Source organism: Prionailurus bengalensis, chromosome F2, assembly GCF_016509475.1.
Source record: "Prionailurus bengalensis isolate Pbe53 chromosome F2, Fcat_Pben_1.1_paternal_pri, whole genome shotgun sequence".
NCBI classification, from domain to species: Eukaryota; Metazoa; Chordata; class Mammalia; order Carnivora; family Felidae; genus Prionailurus; species Prionailurus bengalensis.
The window spans coordinates 51,204,391-51,225,383 of NC_057353.1; the positions used below are offsets into that span (position 1 = coordinate 51,204,391).

The window sequence follows — 20,993 nt, forward strand, 5'->3', positions numbered from 1 at the left end:
CCACAGCGGTTTTCAAAGAAGGGGCACACATAATTTATAAGTTCTATTCCTTGCACTACTCCACTGTCAAGAATTTCAACAGTATTGGATTTGAATTTATTATAAAATTGGTATTAAACAATGTGGCTACGTATAGATATACATACTATGGTGATGTCTAAAGCTTGAGATCTAGGCATTAACACGCGCGGTGTTGAAATGGGGCAATTATTTAGCTTTTAAGGAATTATTCTGACCAATTACTTCCAGTTAGGAAAAAATTTCATTTCGCAAGCAGACATCGTGTTGGGTTTTCAAATTATTTGGTACAAATAAAAGAAGTTAATGACCAAACAAGTAAGTATCCCTGTTTCCTCCACCTCGAGAAGCAAAATGTCCCTCTGTATGTGTGTTAAACAGTCCATTTATTCCCTCAGAGAATGGATTTAATTTACTTGAGTGTGCCTAAGAGGTATCATGCTTTACTCTGTAGACCAATATGTAATCTTTATTAACTAAACCCTGATCATCTATTGACCGTCGTCCTATATACATCTTATATCACATGTGTGAAGGGGATAGACTTTTAGATTAATGCAGAAATGTCTCTGTACATCTTAAATGCTGTAGCAATTTAGTGTATGATATGACATTTGTGTGCCAGAGCTATCTCAAAATGTTGGTTCCTTTATGTGGGATTACTTTTTCTCCAAATGTCCATGAAAATTCTAAAAAAGCCAACCATGGTAAAATCTCAAAGGTCTGGTTCACATAGACATTCTCTTTTTACACGTGGCTTTTTTGCTTTGTTTCACTTCTGTCAAATGTCTGTTTTGGAGGCTGCTTCATTGATTTTTTTTTCCCCTAGAGTTTTCAGTCTCTAATAAGGCAAAGTAAGACTTAATGACTTAATGCTATGGAGTAGAAGTCGCTAACTTCAACTTTTAATATATACTTAGAAAAGTCCTTAGAATAAATTACTGTAAGCTACTGGTTTCCTTTTGTATTGTTAGGTGAGTTGTGTGTGTGTGTGTGTGTGTGTGCGCGCGCGCACGCGCGTGTGCTTAGCTTTAAATAAAGTTTCAAACTGGTATCCCTATCTATTTGCTTAAGGCTCCTTATCCGTCTACATATTGAGGCAGAGAAATACAAAATCTAAATGTGATTTAATTGGTTCAATTTGCTGTATATTTTTATGCTAAGCTTAGGTCCGTATCTTGATGAGCCCAGATGTAGTCACGCTCGAGGTTTACAGCTTCACATTGCTTGCATTTCCTTATTTTTACAAAGCAAGCGTCTATCAATCACACAGATAAATTAGAAAGGAACATGTATAGACATAACACATGGAAAAGATTTTTCAGCGTGCTATGTAATTATTAACCTGATTTTTACTATTGTAAGAAGCCGTGAATTGCAGATAGCACGGACGAAGTTAAATGCTTTTATACTGGATACATTTTGCTTATACAGAACTCTATAGGTATGGTCGAACAATATAATTGAAGCTTTGTCAGCTCTGTAACCTAGCAACAGATAATACTGTTAGGTTACTGAATTGCTCCTGGTTGACAAGTAGGGAGTATTTTTGTGTTTATCATGTTTGCTAATGATGGGCTCCTTTCCAAAAGGCTTGTCTTAATCTTAATTAGAGTTTATCAGCAGAGGTCTGCATGACATTGTGCAGACACTGATTTCATAAATAATAAAAAGTGCAAGTGAAAAATTTGGCAGGATGGAGAGATATTTAAGGGCACTGCTTCTAGTAAGGGGAGTGTGGATTTACAAAATATAATCGAGTTTGAACTGTGACTTTATTCTTTATTATCGGAACTTGTAGTACACTTCACTGCAGTTTTGACAGCAATTATGAAAAAAAAATTTATAAGCTTCCTGTTAGGAACCGTATCTGTTTGCACAAGAACTTTGATCATAAACATTACTTAGAACAGTAAGTACATGGTTTTTCAAGAATGTCAAGGTCTTAGTGGTTATTACTTTCTATGGAACCTTGAATGTATCTGTCCTTTTTTGTAAAGGGAGTGGTGTGTGGGGAGACTGGGAAGAGTGACTATGTTTGCAGCATAAGAGGCAGACAAAGAGAGGATCCTAAAATAACCTTTCCATTTGGTGGAAGGGAGAGAGGTATCAGATAGCTGCTTCAGTGCCCGATGTCATTCGATAAAGACTTCACGCCCATGCAGCAGGAATGTGATTTTTGTATTGCTCTGGTTTGTACCATGTGATCTTTCACAGTTTGGGGGGATACATATGATTGATCATTTCTAATAATAAGTGACAAACCTTCAAAATAATAAAGAAGCAAATGTTGTAAAACCAAATGTTAATTCACAAATTTGCTAAGTTCCTAACTGGCTTATTCAGTTGAAAGGTGATGCGAAGTCATTACATCCTTGCTTTGTCCATATTTCCTCCCCTTTTCACTCATCACACCCACATTCTTCAAATATTAGGGGAAAGGGGGAAATTCAGAGCGGGGTTCAGTTGCCATTTTCTGAGTTTCGAAATCTCCCTACTGAATCGTTTGGACCTGTCTATTGATTTGATTATCAAGAGACTTGTGTTCATAGAGTCTCACTTTTTCTACCCTATACAGATGGAGATAGTTCACCCTTAGGCCAGAGATTTTTTTTAAGTTTTTTTTATTTTTTACTTTTTTTATGTTTGTTTACTTTTGAGAGAGAGAGAGAGAGAGACAGAGCGCAAGCTCGGGAGGGACAGAGAGAGAAGGAGACACAGAATCTGAAGCAGGCTCCAAGCTCTGAGCTGTCAGCACAGAGCCCAACACGGGGCTCAAACCCATGAGATCATGACCTGAGCCGAAGTCGGACACTCAACTGGCTGAGCCACCCAGGCACCCCAGGCCAGAGATGCTTAATGGCAGAGATGCTCTAAGCCCCTCTGAGGAGCCTCTAAAAAATAATGGAGCCTAACCATCACTCCCAGATATTTTAGTTTGATTGATTTAGAGTAGGACTTGGAAATCAGTGTTGATTAAGAGCTCCCAGGTGAATTGACTGTGCAGTCAAGATTGCCAAGTAGTGTTCTATGCTTATGTGCAATTTTGATGCCCTTTTGGAGCCTAGCTCAACTTGTAATTGACATATGGAATCGTGCAAAGGCTACATTCGTGTTTAATATCACCAAATGAGTTTAATACGTAATTAAATTAATATGTTTATTAACCAAATGAGTTAATAATATGTGTGAAATGTTTATTATAGCACTTGGCACATAGTAAGTGCTTTCTAAGTGTTAGCTATTCTAATTCTGTGTCAATCTTATTAGAAGGTAACCTGGAATTATTTCCACATGACAAATATGGACATTATGCTCCACATTGTAGCTATGCACTTAACAGCTAGATCTCAGCACAGTGTAATCTTCTTGACCTTGTTTCATAAAGCAAACCATCTTATTTCTGATTCAGAGAGATCACTGTGCTAATTACTCAAAAACTGAGTGTAAGGCACAGTGTAGTTAGTGAACATCGGAGGTCACTTTGATTTGACTGGGACACCTGGTTTTTCTGTGCAACATCTAGAGCCCAGCTGCCTTGTCTAAATCCCATCTCCCACACCTCGCTCCCTTCCTCCAGTTCCCCTCTACACCTTACCTACACCTCCAGACTTGTGGTATCTCAGTAAAATGGGAATAAATAAAAGCCACCTTACTGCTTTCTTGGGAGAAATTAAGACGATGCATGTGAAGTGCTTAGCACAGTGCCGGTACGTAGCACGAGAAACCGCTGGATAAATGTGTGATTATTACTATTGTTGGCACATTGGTCATAGAAGCTTAAAAAGTTGCTTACAACCTGATGATAATAATCTACAGGATATCTGGCCTAAGGCTGTCATTTTATATGAGATGGGTAAAGCAGTTCTCCAACACTCAGTAACTGACAGTCAAGTCAGGATTGGAACTGAAGCTTCTTACCCACTGACCAGTCAAGTGCTGTTTCTAGTCCATCTGTGCCCTGAGGACAAATACATTTTCAGTGACTTTGGGTGCCACCTATGCTTCATTATTAACATGTAATCCCTTACACTGAGATCGTGTGCTCTTGAGGGCTGTGCAAAGGAAGTTGTAAGAGCTTTATCACCTAAGCATATATGATATTACCACATATGCACCCCATCCCCTTACATAATTCTGTTTGTTTTCAGATCAATATACTGCTAGTTTGGGTTTGTGTATTAAAAATTTGCTGGGTTTGGGGATGCCTGGGTGACTCGTTTGGCTAAGCCTGTGACTCTAGCTCAGGTCATGATCTCACAGTTCGTGGCTTTGAGCCCCATGCTGTGCTCTGTGCTGACAGCTCAGAGCCTGGAGCCTGCTTCAGATTCTGTGTCTCCTTCTCTCCCTGTGCCTCTCCCTGACTTGTGCTTGCTCTGTCTCTCTCTCTCGCTCTCGCTCTGTCTCAAAAATAAATAACATTTTAAAAAATAGCTGGGTTTAAATCTGGGGGCATTAAACATACTACTGCCTATGAAAACCACAAAAAACATCTGTTTAGATTCCTTAAATTCCATATCCATAGAGAGTTGACAGGAACACTCCACTGGTACTCAAAACACAAGCAGAAATCCAAATCAACAAAATCATCAGGAGCTACATCAATCACAATTTTCAAACCCACACAATATCCAAAATTCATCCAAATGAAAACAGTTAATGTGGCCAAATATGACCAACTCGCATCTTAGCAACCTCATTCCTCTAGGGACTGAGCTTTCAAGATGCTTTCTTTGTTAAAGTAGCTTTGCTAGGAAAACTGAAAAGGGAGAAGACCTTATTTTGTTGTTTTAAGCCATCTCATATGAGGGGTGCCTGGGTGGCTTAGTTGGTTAAGCATCTGACTCTTGATCTTGGCTCAGGTCACGATCCCAGGGTCATGAGATTGAGCCCCGTGTTGGGCTGAGCCAGCTGAGCGTGGAGCCTGCTTAAGATTCTCTCTCTCTTCCTCTGACCCTCTCCTCCCGAGCTCTGTCTCTAAAAAGAAGTTCAAAAGCCATCCTATGTGGAAAGCACTTTATAAAAATTAGATTCTATCTTTAGCTGTGGCTAAAACAAACTTCTGCAAATATCGGAGGTTGACTGTGGTGGCTTTTACCGAAAAAAACGGTGCTCTCATTTTTTCCCAATGGTTTTGATTGTGATACGGTACATATGACATTAAATCTATCGTAACCATTTTTAAGTGTACAATTCCATGGCATTAAATACATTCGCATTGTCACGCAACCATCAACATGGCCCATCTCCAGAACCCTTTTCATTTTGCAAAACTGAAGCTGTGTATCCATCGAACAATAACTCTCCATTTTCTCCTCCTCCAGCTCCTGACAACCACTAGCCCACTTTCTGTCTCGGTGATTCTCAATACCTTAAGTACCTTATTGTACATGGAATCGTGCAAGATTTTTGTCTTTTTGTGACTAATTTATTTCACTTAGTATAATGCCCTAAAATTTCTTCCATGTTTTAGCTTATGTCAGAATGTCCTTCCTTTTTATTTTTTTTTAATTTCCTTCCTTTTTAAAGCCGAATATTCCATTGTATATATATATAATACCACAGTTTGCTTATCCATTCATCTGTCAGTGGACACTTGGGTTACTTCCATGCTTTAGCTATTTTTTCATCATGCTGCTATGAACATGAGTGTGCAAATATCTCTTGGAGACCCTGTTTTCAATTCTTTTGAGTATATACCCAGAAATGGAGTTGCTGGATCGTAAAGTAATTCTATTTTTAAATTTTTTTTAAATTTTTTTAACGTGTATTTATTTTTGAGACAGAGAGAGACAGAGCATGAACAGGGGAGGGTCAGAGAGAGGGAGACACAGAATCCGAAGCAGGCTCCAGGCTCTGAGCGGTCAGCACAGAGCGCGACGCGGGGCTCAAACTCACGGACCGCGAGATCATGACCTGAGCCGAAGTCGGCCGCTTAACCGACTGAGCCACCCAGGCGCCCCTCTATTTTTAATTTTTAATGAACTGCCATACTGTTGTCCACAGTGGCTATACCATTTTACATTCTCACCAGATGTGGACAAGGGTTCCAATTTCTCCACAACCTTGCCAGTACTTGTTATTTTCTGGGTTTGGTTTTTGTTTCTTGATAGTGGTGTTCTCATTTTAAAGCCAAACGTAACATTCTCTGGTTTGTTTCCATTGATAATGAGGTCGGTAGGATGAAGACACCAAAATAGCTAAATATCAACCTGATGTAGCATTTGCATGCACTCAGCTTTCTCCTTAATCAACGAATAAATGCTACTGCCTTCTATTCAATGCTAAATTAGAGTTGGCAATATCTACCCAAGCTCCAAAAACCGGTGGGTAGGAAACTGGTTCTCCTGCCTCCTCAGCCCATTGTCAGTGCTAGAAACTATTTCTGTTTCTAACTGGTCAAGATACAGTCTGTGTCCATGAATAGATGATGCAGCCTTAGTCTTTTCCAAAATGGGTTAGCACGCTCCAGCAAAGCGTAGATACATTTGCCCATTGAATCCATAGACTTTTCTTTTTTTTTTTTTTTCTGGTGAGATTTCATTTCTTGGATGTAGCAGGACAGTGAGAAATTAGAATAATAGTCTCAACCAAATCAAACCAAAGTGATACTCGTTAACAATTGTATAGTACTTCTCTATCGGGTAATATTCTTAAGCTTTCACATATATTAACTTATTTTATCCTCATAAAAGCACTATGAATTCAGTATTATTATCAGTATTCCCATTTCCAAGGATGGGGAAACTGATCTCCACAGTGCTTAGGTGGCAAGTTCAAATCACAAGCCAAAATTTGTATGCTGGCAGTCTGGTTCCATTGTCCGTCCTCCTGCAGATGGGATTACATCCGCCGCTAGCAATCACACTTAGAATGGTTTTTTTTTAACTTTTTTAATGTTCATTTATTTTTGAGAGAGAGAGACAGAGACAGAGCGTGAACAGGGGAGGGACAGAGAGAGAGGGAGACACAGAATCCAAAACAGGCTATAGACTCTGAGCTGTCAGCACAGAGCCCAACACGGGGCTTGAACCCACGAACCGTGAGATCATTATCTGAACTGACTGAGCCACGCAGGTGCCCCTTAGAATGTTTTATTAGAATCTGTAATTGAAACCATGTTACAATACTCGGTATTTCTCTCTCCCTATAAATGACTCCCTCAAGTTGAATACTCTAAATTCACCATCTAAAAAACTCAGCCAAACAGCTTCAAAGAGCCAACCCTTGATTTTTGTGGTGCCATTCTCTTGGTCCCCCTATAACTTTTCCAAATAGATGTTCTCTATATGGAACCCTATATGGTCCCTGCCCTCCACCCACATCTTAATTGTTGAGACTTCCCAAATTTCAATCTGCTCCTTTTTTTAAACTCTATGGTCTTCCTGCATTACCACATCAAGGCAAAGAGTATCCACAGTCATTTAGAACGTGCTGATGACTTCCAAAAAAAATTTTTTTTTTTCCTCCAGCCTTATGTCTTGTCCAAATTCCAACTGCCTCCTCAATACATTCATGCTGAAGTCCCCCTCAGGGACTTCAGACTTTACATTTTCAAAGCAGAATTCATTACTTCTGTGCACGCACATACATATGACAAGCACACACATGCGTGTTTGGAGTCGGACAGACGGAAGTCTAAACCATGATTCCGCACTGCCTATGCATATAGCTTTGGGCAAGTTAGTTAACCTCTCCAAGCTTCAATTTTCTCAACTCTAAAACAAGGAAAATATCACCCACCTCACAGAATAATTGATGGGATTAAAATAGATGAAATACATAAACCACTTAGCCTATTGGGCCCAAAGAAAGTGCTCCTAATTAGTACAATTGTCTTCTTGTTGTCTGTATAATACCACTGTTAATACGCCAGTTTTACTGTCTTATTAATGGCACCCCCGCCTCTGGTTTCCCAGACCAGAACCTTCCAGTTATTTTCAATAGCCTCCTTTCTTTTACTCATCTGAGGAGATCAGCCCAGTTCTCTGTCTTGAACCTGGCCCTTCTCTCCCTCACAATTTACATGTCTCACAATTGAACTAGCACAAACAGTCTCCAAATGGCCCTCGTGGCAACATGTCCTGCCCCTAGCCCCGTTGACTGTCCTCATTACCCTGAGATCTTTATTCTGGGGGAGAAAAGCCCCTGCCGAGAATTTGTTCATGTATTCACTCAACCAAGTGTATGCCACATCTTCCCACCATGATGAGCCAGACACAGCCGCCTTGATCTTACTTTCCAAGCCCCCTGGACCTACTCTAAACTTTTTGAGGTGAGGAAGCCCTGATGATAACGTCTGCTAATTCCAGTGACAAATGTTACAACTTTCACCGTGGCAGATTTCAACTCACCAGGGTGATAGCCACTAGCACGCAAAATTCCCGACAATTGGATATTGTGCTCTATGATCCCATACAGGCTGGCGCAGTCACACCCTTGCCTGTAACCAACCTCTCTCCCTCAGACCCCAAGCTCCAGCAAGGTGGCCTCTGAACCACTACCAGGACCAGTAAGGCTCTTCCATCATCCTGCACCTGCACGTATGGTCCTTCCTCTGCCAGTAATGATTTCCCTGCTGGGTCCCCTACACATACTTCTGCTATTTTACCTTTATTCTTTATGAGTCAATAAAAGTCCCCCTGGATGAGTTGCCTGACTCCACCAAGAAGTGTCCATCATTCACTCTTACGTTTTCTTTAGCATTAGGGGATGGCACCCGCCACGTGGTATTCTTGTTCATCTGCCTATGTATGTACATTCTTAGTTGTTTGTGAAGGCAGGGTGCCCAGCCTGGCACACAGCAGACAGTTCAATGAATAGCTGATGAGGACTGATGGGAAAGATTAAATCCTAACACAACGGAGACTTTCTCATCAAGTCTACACAGTGCATTTTCAGTCTGATTCGGCCTTTCTCAAGGGTATGCCCCGACTAAACCATAAAATGAGGTAAAATGATAAAGATGACAGGGGCACCTGGGTGGCTCAGCTGGTTGAGTGTCCGACTTCGGCTCAGGTCATGATCTCGTGGTTTGTGGGTTCCAGCCCCGCATTGGGCTCTATGCTGACAGCTCAGAGCCTGGAGCCTGCTTCGGACTCTGTGTCTCCCTGTCTCTCTGCCCCTCCCCCACTCATGCTCTGTCTGTCTGTCTGTCTGTCTCTCTCTTTCTCTCCCTCTCTCTCAAAAATAAACATTTCTAAAAAAATTTTAATGATAAAGATAATGAAATATGAAACATTCAGTATGTCAGAAAACATAAATATTATAATTGCTGGGCTGTCTAATAATGTAGAAAATCATTTTTGCTTACTTTTGGTTGCACTTAATAGTCCTGAATCTTATTTTATTTACTTATAGGATCTTTCTGGTTCAAAGTTTGAGCACAAGTATTCTGAGCCGTCCTGCTGCATGGCTCACTGCTGGGATAGAGATTAGTTATGAGTGGTACTTTCTCTAAACATCTCAATTTCTCCTGGAAACCTGAGTCCAAACCTTTCCTTTTTGAAAGATACCCGTGGCTGGATTTACCAAAAGTACAAATTTGTCAAAAGGGGTAAAATATCACCCATCATGTAAATTCACCACTGAACTTCAGTGATTCAGTTCATCACTGAAATCCAGCGACTCCAAAAGAGCAGGCTTTGAAATAAACCCGCATTGCCATGACTTGCTCTGCCCACCCCACCTCTCTACTACAAAGACTCACTTAATAAACTACACCCCAGAGGAAAGATAAGGTGCAAATGATTACCTTGTCTATAGCTGTAAGTAGTTTGGATCTGTACGCACATCAGAGAAAGCTTAGCAGCTGAATACCGAAAGCTTCCAAGGGGGAAGAATGGGCACCGGCAGAAACACCACCACTTAGCCCTTTTCAGTCTCCACGGTTGCCACAATGAGGTGGTTTAGCTTCTGTTATTGGTAAATAAATAAGTCAGTGCCAAAGTGACTCTGTTTTGCAACTTGGGTAAACTTGGGTGCTTTCAGATCCGTTAGAGACAGTGAAAAAAAGTTCAGTTGTTTTCTGCCCTTTGGGTATATTTTTCACCTTGAGTCTATTTGTGTTTCCTTTTGCGGCTTTCACACAAATTCAAGGTGTGTAATCTGGGCTTTATTTTTCCACAAACATCTACTGTCGTGGACGGTGCTGCTTACTCAACCTTTAAAACGTAATCAGCCCGTGTAATTAACTGTCCAAGGTTTCTCTGGAAGTGTCCCGATTTCTTCTGTGTAACTCGGCCATATCGTATGCTGTTGTTATCTTTTCCAGCAGATTTTTACCACAAGTTGTTTAAAAACTATGATCTATTTAAGGATGGAAAAAATGAAGTGCCGTTGAAGACACAGTTATGCTGAAAGATAAACAGAGCAATATTACTTATCAGAATGGGTACAATTTTTGCTTGCTTAATGAGTACAATATATAGCTTTGCAATATATACACAATGAGAAAAAAAGCTTTATAACATATCAAGTATGCCACATTATTTCAGGCATAACTGTGGAGGATACGTATCTAGGCCTGAGAGTGTAGATAACAAAATATAAGTGCTTTGCCTGTCTAAACATGTTAAATAAATGAGCATACACTATCGCATTGCAATACATTAGAAGATGTACTTGCATAGTTAATTTTCTTTTTAATGCACCACACGTGATCATTTGAAGTGTGGAGCCAGAGTATATCTTAGTATTTGAAGAAAGGGTTCTTTTCATTTAAACAAATCTTTATTTAAATAAGCCTTTTGAAAAGGATCTTTGGCATATCTCCTTTTCAGGAAGTTCAATCAGGGTAAACGGAGATAAAGAAGCCGCATTATAAGGAATATTATATAAGTAAAGATCACTAAGCCAAAAACAAAAAAAAAAAAACAAAACAAATGGCAGCAGTCATACGGAGAGTAAAACTAACTGGAATGTCGTTTTAACTTTCTAGATTTTAGGAGCTTTTGTTTACTCTTTTTTTACAGTTTTAGGCATTTAGGTATTTTGGGAAGAGAGAGGGAGGGAGGGGGAGAGAAAGAAATAACTTCTGACTTCCATAAGGTACAAAAAGAGGGACTTCAAAGGCTCACCTGAAATAAATTTCTGTGGTTGGATCCCCACCATGCCTCCTCATAAGCGTGAGACCATGTAATAGCACGGTTAATGATTAAGGCAAGCCCCAGAAGGCAAACGGTTCACAAAACTCTCTACAGATTATGTCTGTTCTTGGCTCTTAGTCCTGTCCTACTGTCAGTCACTGAACAGTTCATGAAATGCAAGGAATACAATTTTCCACATAGGAGGGCAGAGGAGCACAGCTATTGTCTCCATCGGACACTCCACCCCCCATAGAAAGGGATGTGAAAAACATGAGAAGATGCTATTGACATCAATCTACTGTGCGGCGGGCTCGAGCATTCTGCGTCAATTCTATCTTTCTCTTTCTTTTCTCTTCTTAATAGGGGGTCAGCTTTGGTGCACAACCACGAAGGCCATCTCTGAGGGTGAAGAGCTAATTGCCTTTGTGGTGGATTTTGACTCAAGGCTACAAGCTGCCAGTCAGATGACTCTTGCAGAAGGGATGTACCCTGCACGCCTGCTGGACTCAATTCAGCTGCTTCCTCAGCAAGCTGCCATGGCTTCTATTTTGCCTACAGCTATTGTCAATAGTAAGTGCTGAGTGCAATAGCCCAGTACAATAGCTTTGTAGTGGTGATGGGTATTTATGGGACAAAAAAAAATGTCTACTGACAGGCAACCAGGGACAGACTTTTTTCTCCAGTGTTGTGATTTCATTTTATCTCTTCTCTAACTTTGCACGTGTGTGTGTGTGTGTGTGTGTGTGTGGTCGCCTCTCATGAGAGTATGAAAAGAACACTTCTATTCATTCATTTCAGGTGGGATTCTCAAATGTCACACAAAAACTGACTTTCTGAACTAGCTGAACAACATTTAAGGCTACTTAGTTATGAGAAATTGAAGAGCTTTCATGGATGCTTCTTTAATAGAATAATATAGTTATGCTTTAGGAGCCATAGAGTTAAAAACTTTTTAGAAAAGAAAAAAATAATGGGGCATCTGGGTGGCTCAGTTGGTTAAGGGTCCAACGTCAGCTCAGGTCATGATCTCACAGTTCGTGGGTTCAAGCCCCACATTGTGCTCTGTGGTGACAGCTCGGAGCCTGGAGCCTGTTTCAGATTCTGTGTCTCCCTCTGTCTCTGCCCCTCCCCAGCTCACACTCTGACTCTCTCTCTCTTTCTCTTTCCCTCTCTCTGTCTCTCAAAAATAAATACACATTAAAAAAATTTACTTAAAGAAAAGGAAAAAATGAGAAACCAAAGTTTGATTAGATATAGTAAGAGGAAATATAGCCTCAGTAAATCAAGACATCAGCTAATACAACAACAACAAAAAAAGAGACATAAAAAATAAAGAAAAATACATATACACTGAGAATAATTTCTGTGGGGAATTCAAAAATATGCTCTTGCAAATATGCCTTTGTGATTATTTTGTTAAAAAGACTAGTGAACTGAGTTTGTATTCCTTGAATACAAAGTGACACTTTATATAACAGAAAATCAGTGGTCCAATGGTCCAGGGTTTGAGTTCTAAACTCAGCTCTGCTTTCTTCTAGCTCTGTGAGAAAATCTGAATAGCAGTCACATCTTAAGAGAATAGATTCCAAAGCTAGTAGGTTTGGAAAACCTGAAAATCCCTAAGACTCTGAATGATGCAGAAATGCAGATATTGTAATGATGTCTTGATATTTAAAAAATAAATAAATAGGGGCACCTGGGTGGCTTAGTCAGTTAAGCTTCCAACTTCAGCTCAGGTCATGATCTCACGGTTCATGGGTTCGAGCCCCGTGTCAGGCTCTGGGGACTGGAGCCTGCTTCAGATTCTGTGTCTCCCTCTCTCTCTGCCCCTCCTTTGCTCATGCTATGACTCTCACGCTCTCTCTCAAAAATAAATAAACATTAAAAAATTTTTTTTAAATAAATATAAAATAAATACATATTCAACAATAATTACATTCTTACTGTCCCGGTATCCTTGAAAGAAATTCTCAGGTGTATCTGGAATGACCCTACGTCCACACGGTGAATCCAGTACACCCAACCCCAGGTAATATTTTAGGATCTCCTTTATGTAAATGTAGTTATTTTCTCTTACTGGATCTTTACGTGGATTCTGGTAGTGAGGAACCTGAAATAACATAGACCCAAACTGAATTTGTGGCAAAGGAGTTTGGTTACCAAGGACACCAGGAGCACCTTATACTATTGTGAGGCTCCAATGGGTGAAGGTTATTTTTTAATTATCTTCCCTCTGAATCCTTCTCTGACCTTGTCCTTCCTCACCCACCTAGTGTCCCTCACCCAAAGCACTCCTCAGATGCCTCCAGCAGAATGGTCATTACAGCCTAATATAATTTTATCTGACCACTTGTTCATCCATCCCAGAAGAGTGTAAGATCCTTAATGACGGCTTTTTGGTGTTTCGTTTTGCTTTACACCCAACTCAGCATAGAGTCCAGCCTATAGTCGGCTTTCTATAATTAATTTATTAAATGAACAAATGCTGTCAGTAGTTGGCATCAGGCTAACTTTAGTTCAGCTATTAGATCCTTGCCTTTTAGTCAGATAAACCCATTCACATTGCTCTTTATACATGCATATTTTTCTAAACCATAAATACAATATGAGCAATTTAAAATGAATCTCCTGTGCTTTTAACATGGGAGTCTCCCATGGTACCACTTTCCGAAGAGTCTGTGGGAAGGTAAATTGCACTGGGTGTAACATTTCTTTAAACGCTTAGTCCTGCACTGTGGAACAGCACCCAGGACTGCACTCATCGCTGTCTGATTGCCTAATTCAGAACCTGAGAGCGGTCTCTGGGAAAAATGGAACTAAATGCCGCTTTGCCCGTGGTTGGTTCCAAATGGGCAGCAGCTAATGTGTCCCTGTGTTTTCACCTGCAGAGGATATATTTCCTTGCAAGTCTTGTGGCATCTGGTATCGGAGTGAGCGGAATCTGCAAGCCCATTTGATGTACTATTGCAGTGGGAGGCAAAGAGAAGCCGCCCCAGTATCAGAAGAAAATGAAGACAGTGCTCCTCAGGTTTCCAGCCTGTGCCCCTTCCCACAGTGCACCAAGAGCTTTTCAAATGCCCGAGCCCTAGAAATGCACCTGAATTCACACAGCGGTACGTGCTTCCCTTGTTTCTTCTTTGGCTCCAGAAGACTTTATCCTTCTCTGCATATATACGTGCATTCATATATGCAAACATATAGAATTCTACACCTAACTGTGCCTGTGAAATCAAAATCAAACTTGACAGACCAGCTGATTGTTCTCTTATGTCACTTGTCATCAGTATATTCTGCTCAAAGGATTTGGGTCTGAATTCTTTCCTAACAATTAGTGTATTCAGATTGCAGGCCAGATTTTGTTAACAGCATCATTTGCAAAATAGTCTCAATACCCTTTGTGTATTGTCATTAATATTCATTGATTTAAGTGTCAAGTGATCTTTGGAAACTGACCATACTGTTTCCCACATGGTAGGAAATACATAGTAGGTACATACAAATAAGTATTTGCTGAATTGAAGTAACACTGTTATTTTGATAGATCCAATTACAGTCACACTTGAGAGAAATTAACTTTTAAACACGAATCCATAAAATGCTCTTGACTTCTAGAGGTTGCGTAACAGCTTTGTCGAATTTTATAACATAAAACCACTTTCAGCACTATGTTTTTAAAATCCTTAAGAAAAATTAAGCTAAAAAACAAATAGGTTTGTTTTGTTTTGTTTTGTTTTGTTTTAGCTCCCTCTTAACAGAAAGGTTGCAACTATTCCCATTTTCTTTTGGAGTTATATGCCCAATTATTGGTGGCATCATCACAGAGTATTCTAATTCTGTATTTTTTTTTTAAATTAAGTTAATCTAATGTACAGGATTATATTAACTTTAGATAGTTCTAGGAATATTTTTGAATAGGACAAACCAAGGTTTAGCCTTCAGAGTTCTTGAGCTTTTGTAATATAAAACTTATAAGGTACTTCTGGGTGACTTCCTTGACCGTTTTTGCTTGAGTTGAATAATTAAAAAACTGAAATAGGTGCTGAGTTTAAAAAAAAAAAAAAACCTAGCTCCAATGCTGTAGTACAGTGCAAGCTTTTGTCTTTGAACCTATAAAAATAGGCAATTTCCTTTCTAGTCATTCTCTTCCCCTTCCTACAAATGAGCTACCATTATGTAGGTGATAAAGCAGGGGAAGCAGAAACAGGTCAGTTGTCTCAGATGGTGAATAGTCAGTCATTCACAAAACAAAAATAGAGATAGAGGGATCTTTCAGCTAAATAGAAAAATGAGTATTGGGTCAGTTAAGGAGAAAAGGAGACAGGAGTAAGAAGTCCTCTTTTATTGCTATACGACTGGGTTTCTTCTACCATATTTTCAGCCAATAAATAGAAAAGGCAATTCTCATTTTAGTCTAAAGTGCAGAGGGCACGAGCCATGCCTGACTTGGCTGTATGCCAACAAATGGGAACTAGAGTTGACCTTAGTGAGGAAAAGTGTCCAGATCTGAATTCAATACATGGTGGGGGGGGGGGGGGTGCATTTTCCTCATAACCACCAAACAATTCTCCAGATACCAAAGGCATGTCCTATGATTTAACTCAAATCTGACACTATCACCTGGAGCAAGAGTCAGATTCTACAGATTAGGGGGGGGTCAGCCCCCTGCCCCAACTTCAGATGCCAGTTGAAAGCCCAGGTTGTTACCTGTGCTTCGACCAACTGGCTATAAATCAGAGGTTGCTAAGATCCCTCTTTGGGTTCAATTAATTTGCTAGATTGGCTCACAGAACTCAGGAAATCCATTTACTCACAAGATTACTAGTTTATTATAAGACGTAAAGATTTAGGAACAGTAAGATGTAAGAGATGCCTAGAGCAAGGTTTGCGGAAAGGGTGAGGAGCTTCCGTACCATCTCCCAGCCTGTCATTCTCCTCAAACCAACTGGGAAGCTCTCTGAAACCAGTCCTTTTGGGTTTTTATGGAGGCTTCATTACCTAGGCATGACTGACACTTGAACTCAATCTCCAGCCCCCTCCCCTCCCCTCCTTCCCCTCTGGAGAGGAGGAACTAAAAGTTCAAACCCACCAATTGCAAGGTTGGTTCCCCTGGCAACCAGCCTCACCCTTAGTTAACCTAGGGTTTTCCAAAAGTCACTACATTAACATAACAAAAATACCTTTATTCCTCTCATCACAGGAAAATTCCAAGGATTTAAGGAGCTGTGAGCCAGGAAGCCTGGTCAAAGACCTAATATAATATATATGAATGACCAAACACACATGACTTTATAAATCACAATATCACAGTAAGGCTTACTCACCAATCGTTGGTGATATTCAAAATATTTTATAACTGACTAGAAACAGGTGGTGATTGGTCAACACGGATGTCAGTCCTAAATGACTTTATTAAGGTACTGGTGTCTACCAGCTGAATATCAGCCCTGGATAGAGATGAACCATGTTCAGCAAAATCCATGCATAAAAATCTAGAGTTGTACCAAAGATAAATTAGGAGGCTATTGATTACTTTGCAAAATGGTTCCTACTTGGATTCTTCTGAAATACCTAACCTGGTGCACTGGGAGTTATTTGATTTTCACCTAGTTTATCGATATCAACTCTGATGTCTACCTCCTTCTTCCTAGTGCAGAGCCTAGTGTTGTAATGAGAAGGTTATTGGATTAGAAATTACAAAATCTCAGGTTTGGACATGGCTCCATCATTGAATAGCTTTAGTACCATAATCAATTCCCTTGACTTCCTTGAATTTGTTCCCTGACCTGTACAATGCAGACAATGAAAGCTGTCCCACAGGATATGATAATATACTTGGCTGTGCTCTGGAAACCATGAGGTGTTATTACTCTGATGACCAACCTGACAAAAGACGTCGCGAGAAAAAAAAAAAATAATAACAGTATCGCAAGTGAGATTCTGAAAGATTTCAATTCGTTCCTGCAATGTAAAGGTTCATATCATTAGAAAACCAATGCACATGGTTCTCAGTGTTCTTATTTTGTATGTCTCTCCAGGAGTGAAAATGGAAGAATTCCTCCCCCCTGGTGCTAGTCTAAAATGCACCGTCTGTAGCTACACCGCTGATTCCGTGATCGGCTTTCACCAACACCTGTTCTCCCATCTCACTCAAGCTGCCTTCCGATGCAATCACTGCCACTTCGGCTTCCAGACTCAGAGGGAGTTATTGCAGCACCAGGAGCTCCATGTCCCTGGAGGCAAACTTCCCAGAGAAGGTGATATGGAGCACTCTCCAAGTGGAACCGAAGACAGCTTACAGCCAGCCACAGACTTGTTGACCAGAAGCGAACTCCCGCAGAGCCAAAAGGCGATGCAGACTAAAGACGCGAGCTCTGACACAGAGCTGGACAAGTGTGAGAAAAAGACTCAGCTCTTTCTCACGAACCAGAGACCAGAGATACAGCCTACGGCAAATAAACAAAGCTTTTCTTACACAAAAATCAAGTCTGAGCCCTCCAGTCCAAGACTTGCCTCATCTCCGGTTCAGCCTAACGTTGGGCCTTCTTTCCCTGTGGGCCCTTTTCTGTCTCAGTTTGCTTTCCCCCAAGATATCACAATGGTCCCTCAAGCTTCAGAGATCTTAGCCAAGATGTCTGAACTGGTACATCGGCGACTGAGGCACGGAAGCAGTAGCTACCCTCCCGTGATTTACAGCCCTTTGATGCCCAAGGGGGCCACTTGTTTTGAGTGTAACATAACGTTCAATAATTTGGATAATTATCTAGTGCACAAAAAACATTACTGCAGCAGCCGATGGCAGCAGATGGCCAAGTCCCCAGAGTTCCCTGGCGTTTCAGAAAAGATGCCTGAGGCCGTGAGCCCCAACACCGGTCAAACCTCCATAAACCTTCTCAACCCAGCTGCTCATTCTGCTGATCCTGAGAACCCACTTCTTCAAACATCCTGCCTCAATTCTTCCACTGTTTTAGATTTAATTGGGCCAAATGGGAAGGGCCATGACAAGGACTTTTCCGCTCAAGCTAAGAAGCTCTCCACCTCTAACAGCAGTGATGACAAAATTAATGGAAAACCTGTTGATGTGAAAAATCCCAGTGTCCCCTTAGTGGATGGGGAAAGTGACCCAAATAAGACTACCTGCGAAGCTTGCAACATTACCTTCAGCCGGCATGAAACATACATGGTCCACAAACAGTATTACTGTGCCACACGCCACGACCCTCCACTGAAGAGGTCCGCTTCCAACAAAGTGCCTGCCATGCAGAGAACCATGCGCACACGCAAGCGAAGGAAGATGTATGAGATGTGCCTACCTGAGCAGGAGCAAAGGCCTCCCCTGGTCCAACAGCGATTTCTTGACGTAGCCAACCTCAGCAATCCCTGTACCTCCACTCAAGAACCCACAGAAGGGCTAGGAGAGTGCTACCACCCGAGATGTGATATCTTCCCAGGAATTGTCTCAAAGCACTTGGAAACTTCTCTGACGATCAACAAATGTGTTCCAGTCTCCAAATGTGACACTACCCATTCCAGCGTTTCCTGCCTCGAGATGGACGTGCCCATAGATCTCAGCAAAAAGTGTTTATCCCAGTCTGAGCGGACGACCACGTCTCCCAAAAGGCTGCTGGACTACCACGAGTGCACTGTGTGCAAGATCAGCTTCAATAAAGTGGAGAACTACCTGGCCCACAAGCAGAATTTCTGCCCAGTCACAGCACATCAGCGTAACGACCTGGGCCAACTCGACAGCAAAGTATTTCCAAATCCAGAGAGCGAAAGAAACAGCCCCGATGTCAGCTATGAAAGAAGCGTAATAAAATGTGAGAAGAACGGAAATCTGAAGCAGCCTTCCCCTAATGGAAACTTGTTTTCATCCCACTTAGCAACCCTGCAAGGCCTGAAAGTCTTTAGTGAAGCGGCTCAGCTCATTGCTACAAAGGAAGAAAACAAACATTTGTTTCTTCCCCAATGCCTTTACCCCGGGGCAATAAAGAAGGCAAAAGGGGCTGACCAGCTTTCTCCGTATTATGGCATAAAGCCAAGTGATTATATTTCTGGTTCTCTTGTCATCCACAACACTGACGTGGAGCCGAGCACAAATGCCGAAAATGAATCCCCTAAAGGCCAGGCTTCCTCCAACGGGTGCGCCCCGCCGAAGAAAGATCCCCTGCCGCTGTTACCCAAAAACAGAGGCATGGTAATAGTCAATGGTGGACTGAAGCAAGACGAGAGACCTGCCGCCAACCCACAGCAAGAGAACATTTCCCAGAATCCTCAGCATGAAGACGGCCACAAATCTCCCTCTTGGATCTCTGAGAACCCGTTAGCCACAAATGAGAATGTCTCCCCAGGGATTCCTTCCGCGGAGGAACAGTTGTCTAGTATAGCAAAAGGTGTGAATGGCTCCACCCAGGCTCCCACCAGCGGGAAATATTGCCGCCTGTGTGATATTCAGTTCAACAACCTCTCAAACTTTATAACTCACAAGAAGTTTTATTGCTCATCACATGCGGCGGAACATGTCAAATGAAATAACTTCATAAATAAACACCAGTCACCTTTGGTACCAGTGTTTAGTATGTGGTTCTACCCAGTCCAGAAAACAAAAACAAAACAAAACAAAAAACAAAACACAAAAGCTGTTTGAATTACATCTGGGCAATCAGGAGATAATTCATTAAGGCTGAGTTGAAGACTTAAGGTGTAATTTCATTACAGTCCATTAGTAAAGTGTATTATTGGTGCCATTTTCAAAAAAAAATTAATTTATTTTACCAGCAGTATTCATAGCTGTGGTTATGTTATTTTTTATTTAAAAACTTTATATTAAAGTCATTTGTAATGTTATTGTATAGTTATTGTGTAGCACATATGGTTTGCACAGTATAGTAGCTTTTAAAGAAAATAGTCACGAACAATACCGAAAAGCATTTTAGAAATAGCTTCAAAAGCACTTGTGGATCTTGATTTCTTCTTATATGCTGTTGCAGATATATGTATATGCTAAAATATAACTTGCAACGATGTTCTCAATACACATGCTATAAGTTCGCCTTAAGATTTCAATTCTTGGATAATCAGGCTCTGTTTGCACTTTATATTTTAGCAGATACAGTCTCTTAGTCACTAGGCTTTGCATTTGTATGTAGCTGTATGTTTCTGTCCATTTTCTTAATCTTAAACATGTATGTTAAATGAAGATGGCAATTTTTTTCTTGTATAGTACTTGTATTTTCTTTCGCTGATGCAGCTCTGTCTCAATTTTTAAACCTTTGCTGTTAAATGCAATACTTTATAAAGAATGAACAAAATTACTGGAAGCAGTATTGTAAGTAATGAGGTAGTGTTAATCAGTTTTATCTTTTGAAAGGCACAGTCTAAATCGAAACCCTAAACTCAATGCTGCAAGTATGAATTTAATTCATATATAAGATCTATTTAAATATAAGAGTAGCAATACTGCACCTGGTGATCACAAAGATAATGTTCTACTTCTGATAGAAATGATTTCTCAACAAATATTGTTACTATGCATGTATATGGATGGAATAAAATTCCAGATTGTTGGAGAAGTTTGGCAGACTTTTTTTTCTTTAAAATACAAAGGAAAGTCTATATATCTATTCTTTGTGGTGAGAACAGGTTCAAAATAGCACTGAATAGCTGAATGCTGAATATTATATATATACATATATATATATAGTGACAAATCAGTAAAGGAATAGATTGTCCATTATATGTTCCTAATTAATATAACACATATAACATCTCTCCCCCCACCACTGTAGCACAGAAAGAAAACAATTTCATAAAAGATTTGCAAAGCCTATGCACAAGAACTCCGTGTGAGCCCACACGGAATGAATGAAGAAGGACAAGTCTGTGTACAGT

General features: G+C 40.6%; 1 protein-coding gene across 3 annotated transcripts in view; it reads left to right on the forward strand.

Moving 5' to 3' along the window:
- Window positions 1–20,674, forward strand: part of ZFPM2 (zinc finger protein, FOG family member 2) — a 472,819-nt gene extending 452,145 nt beyond the window's left edge. For 2 of the 3 annotated variants that reach the window (XM_043601583.1, XM_043601584.1), the window contains 3 exons: window positions 11,469–11,675; window positions 13,994–14,218; window positions 17,141–20,674. In XM_043601583.1, coding sequence (XP_043457518.1) covers window positions 11,469–11,675; window positions 13,994–14,218; window positions 17,141–19,632 — 2,924 coding nt within the window. In that variant the 3' untranslated portion in view covers window positions 19,633–20,674. The remainder of the gene's footprint in view (window positions 1–11,468; window positions 11,676–13,993; window positions 14,219–17,140) is intronic. The other variant, XM_043601585.1, reaches the window with a different exon arrangement.
- The last annotated feature ends 319 nt before the right edge of the window (window positions 20,675–20,993 follow it).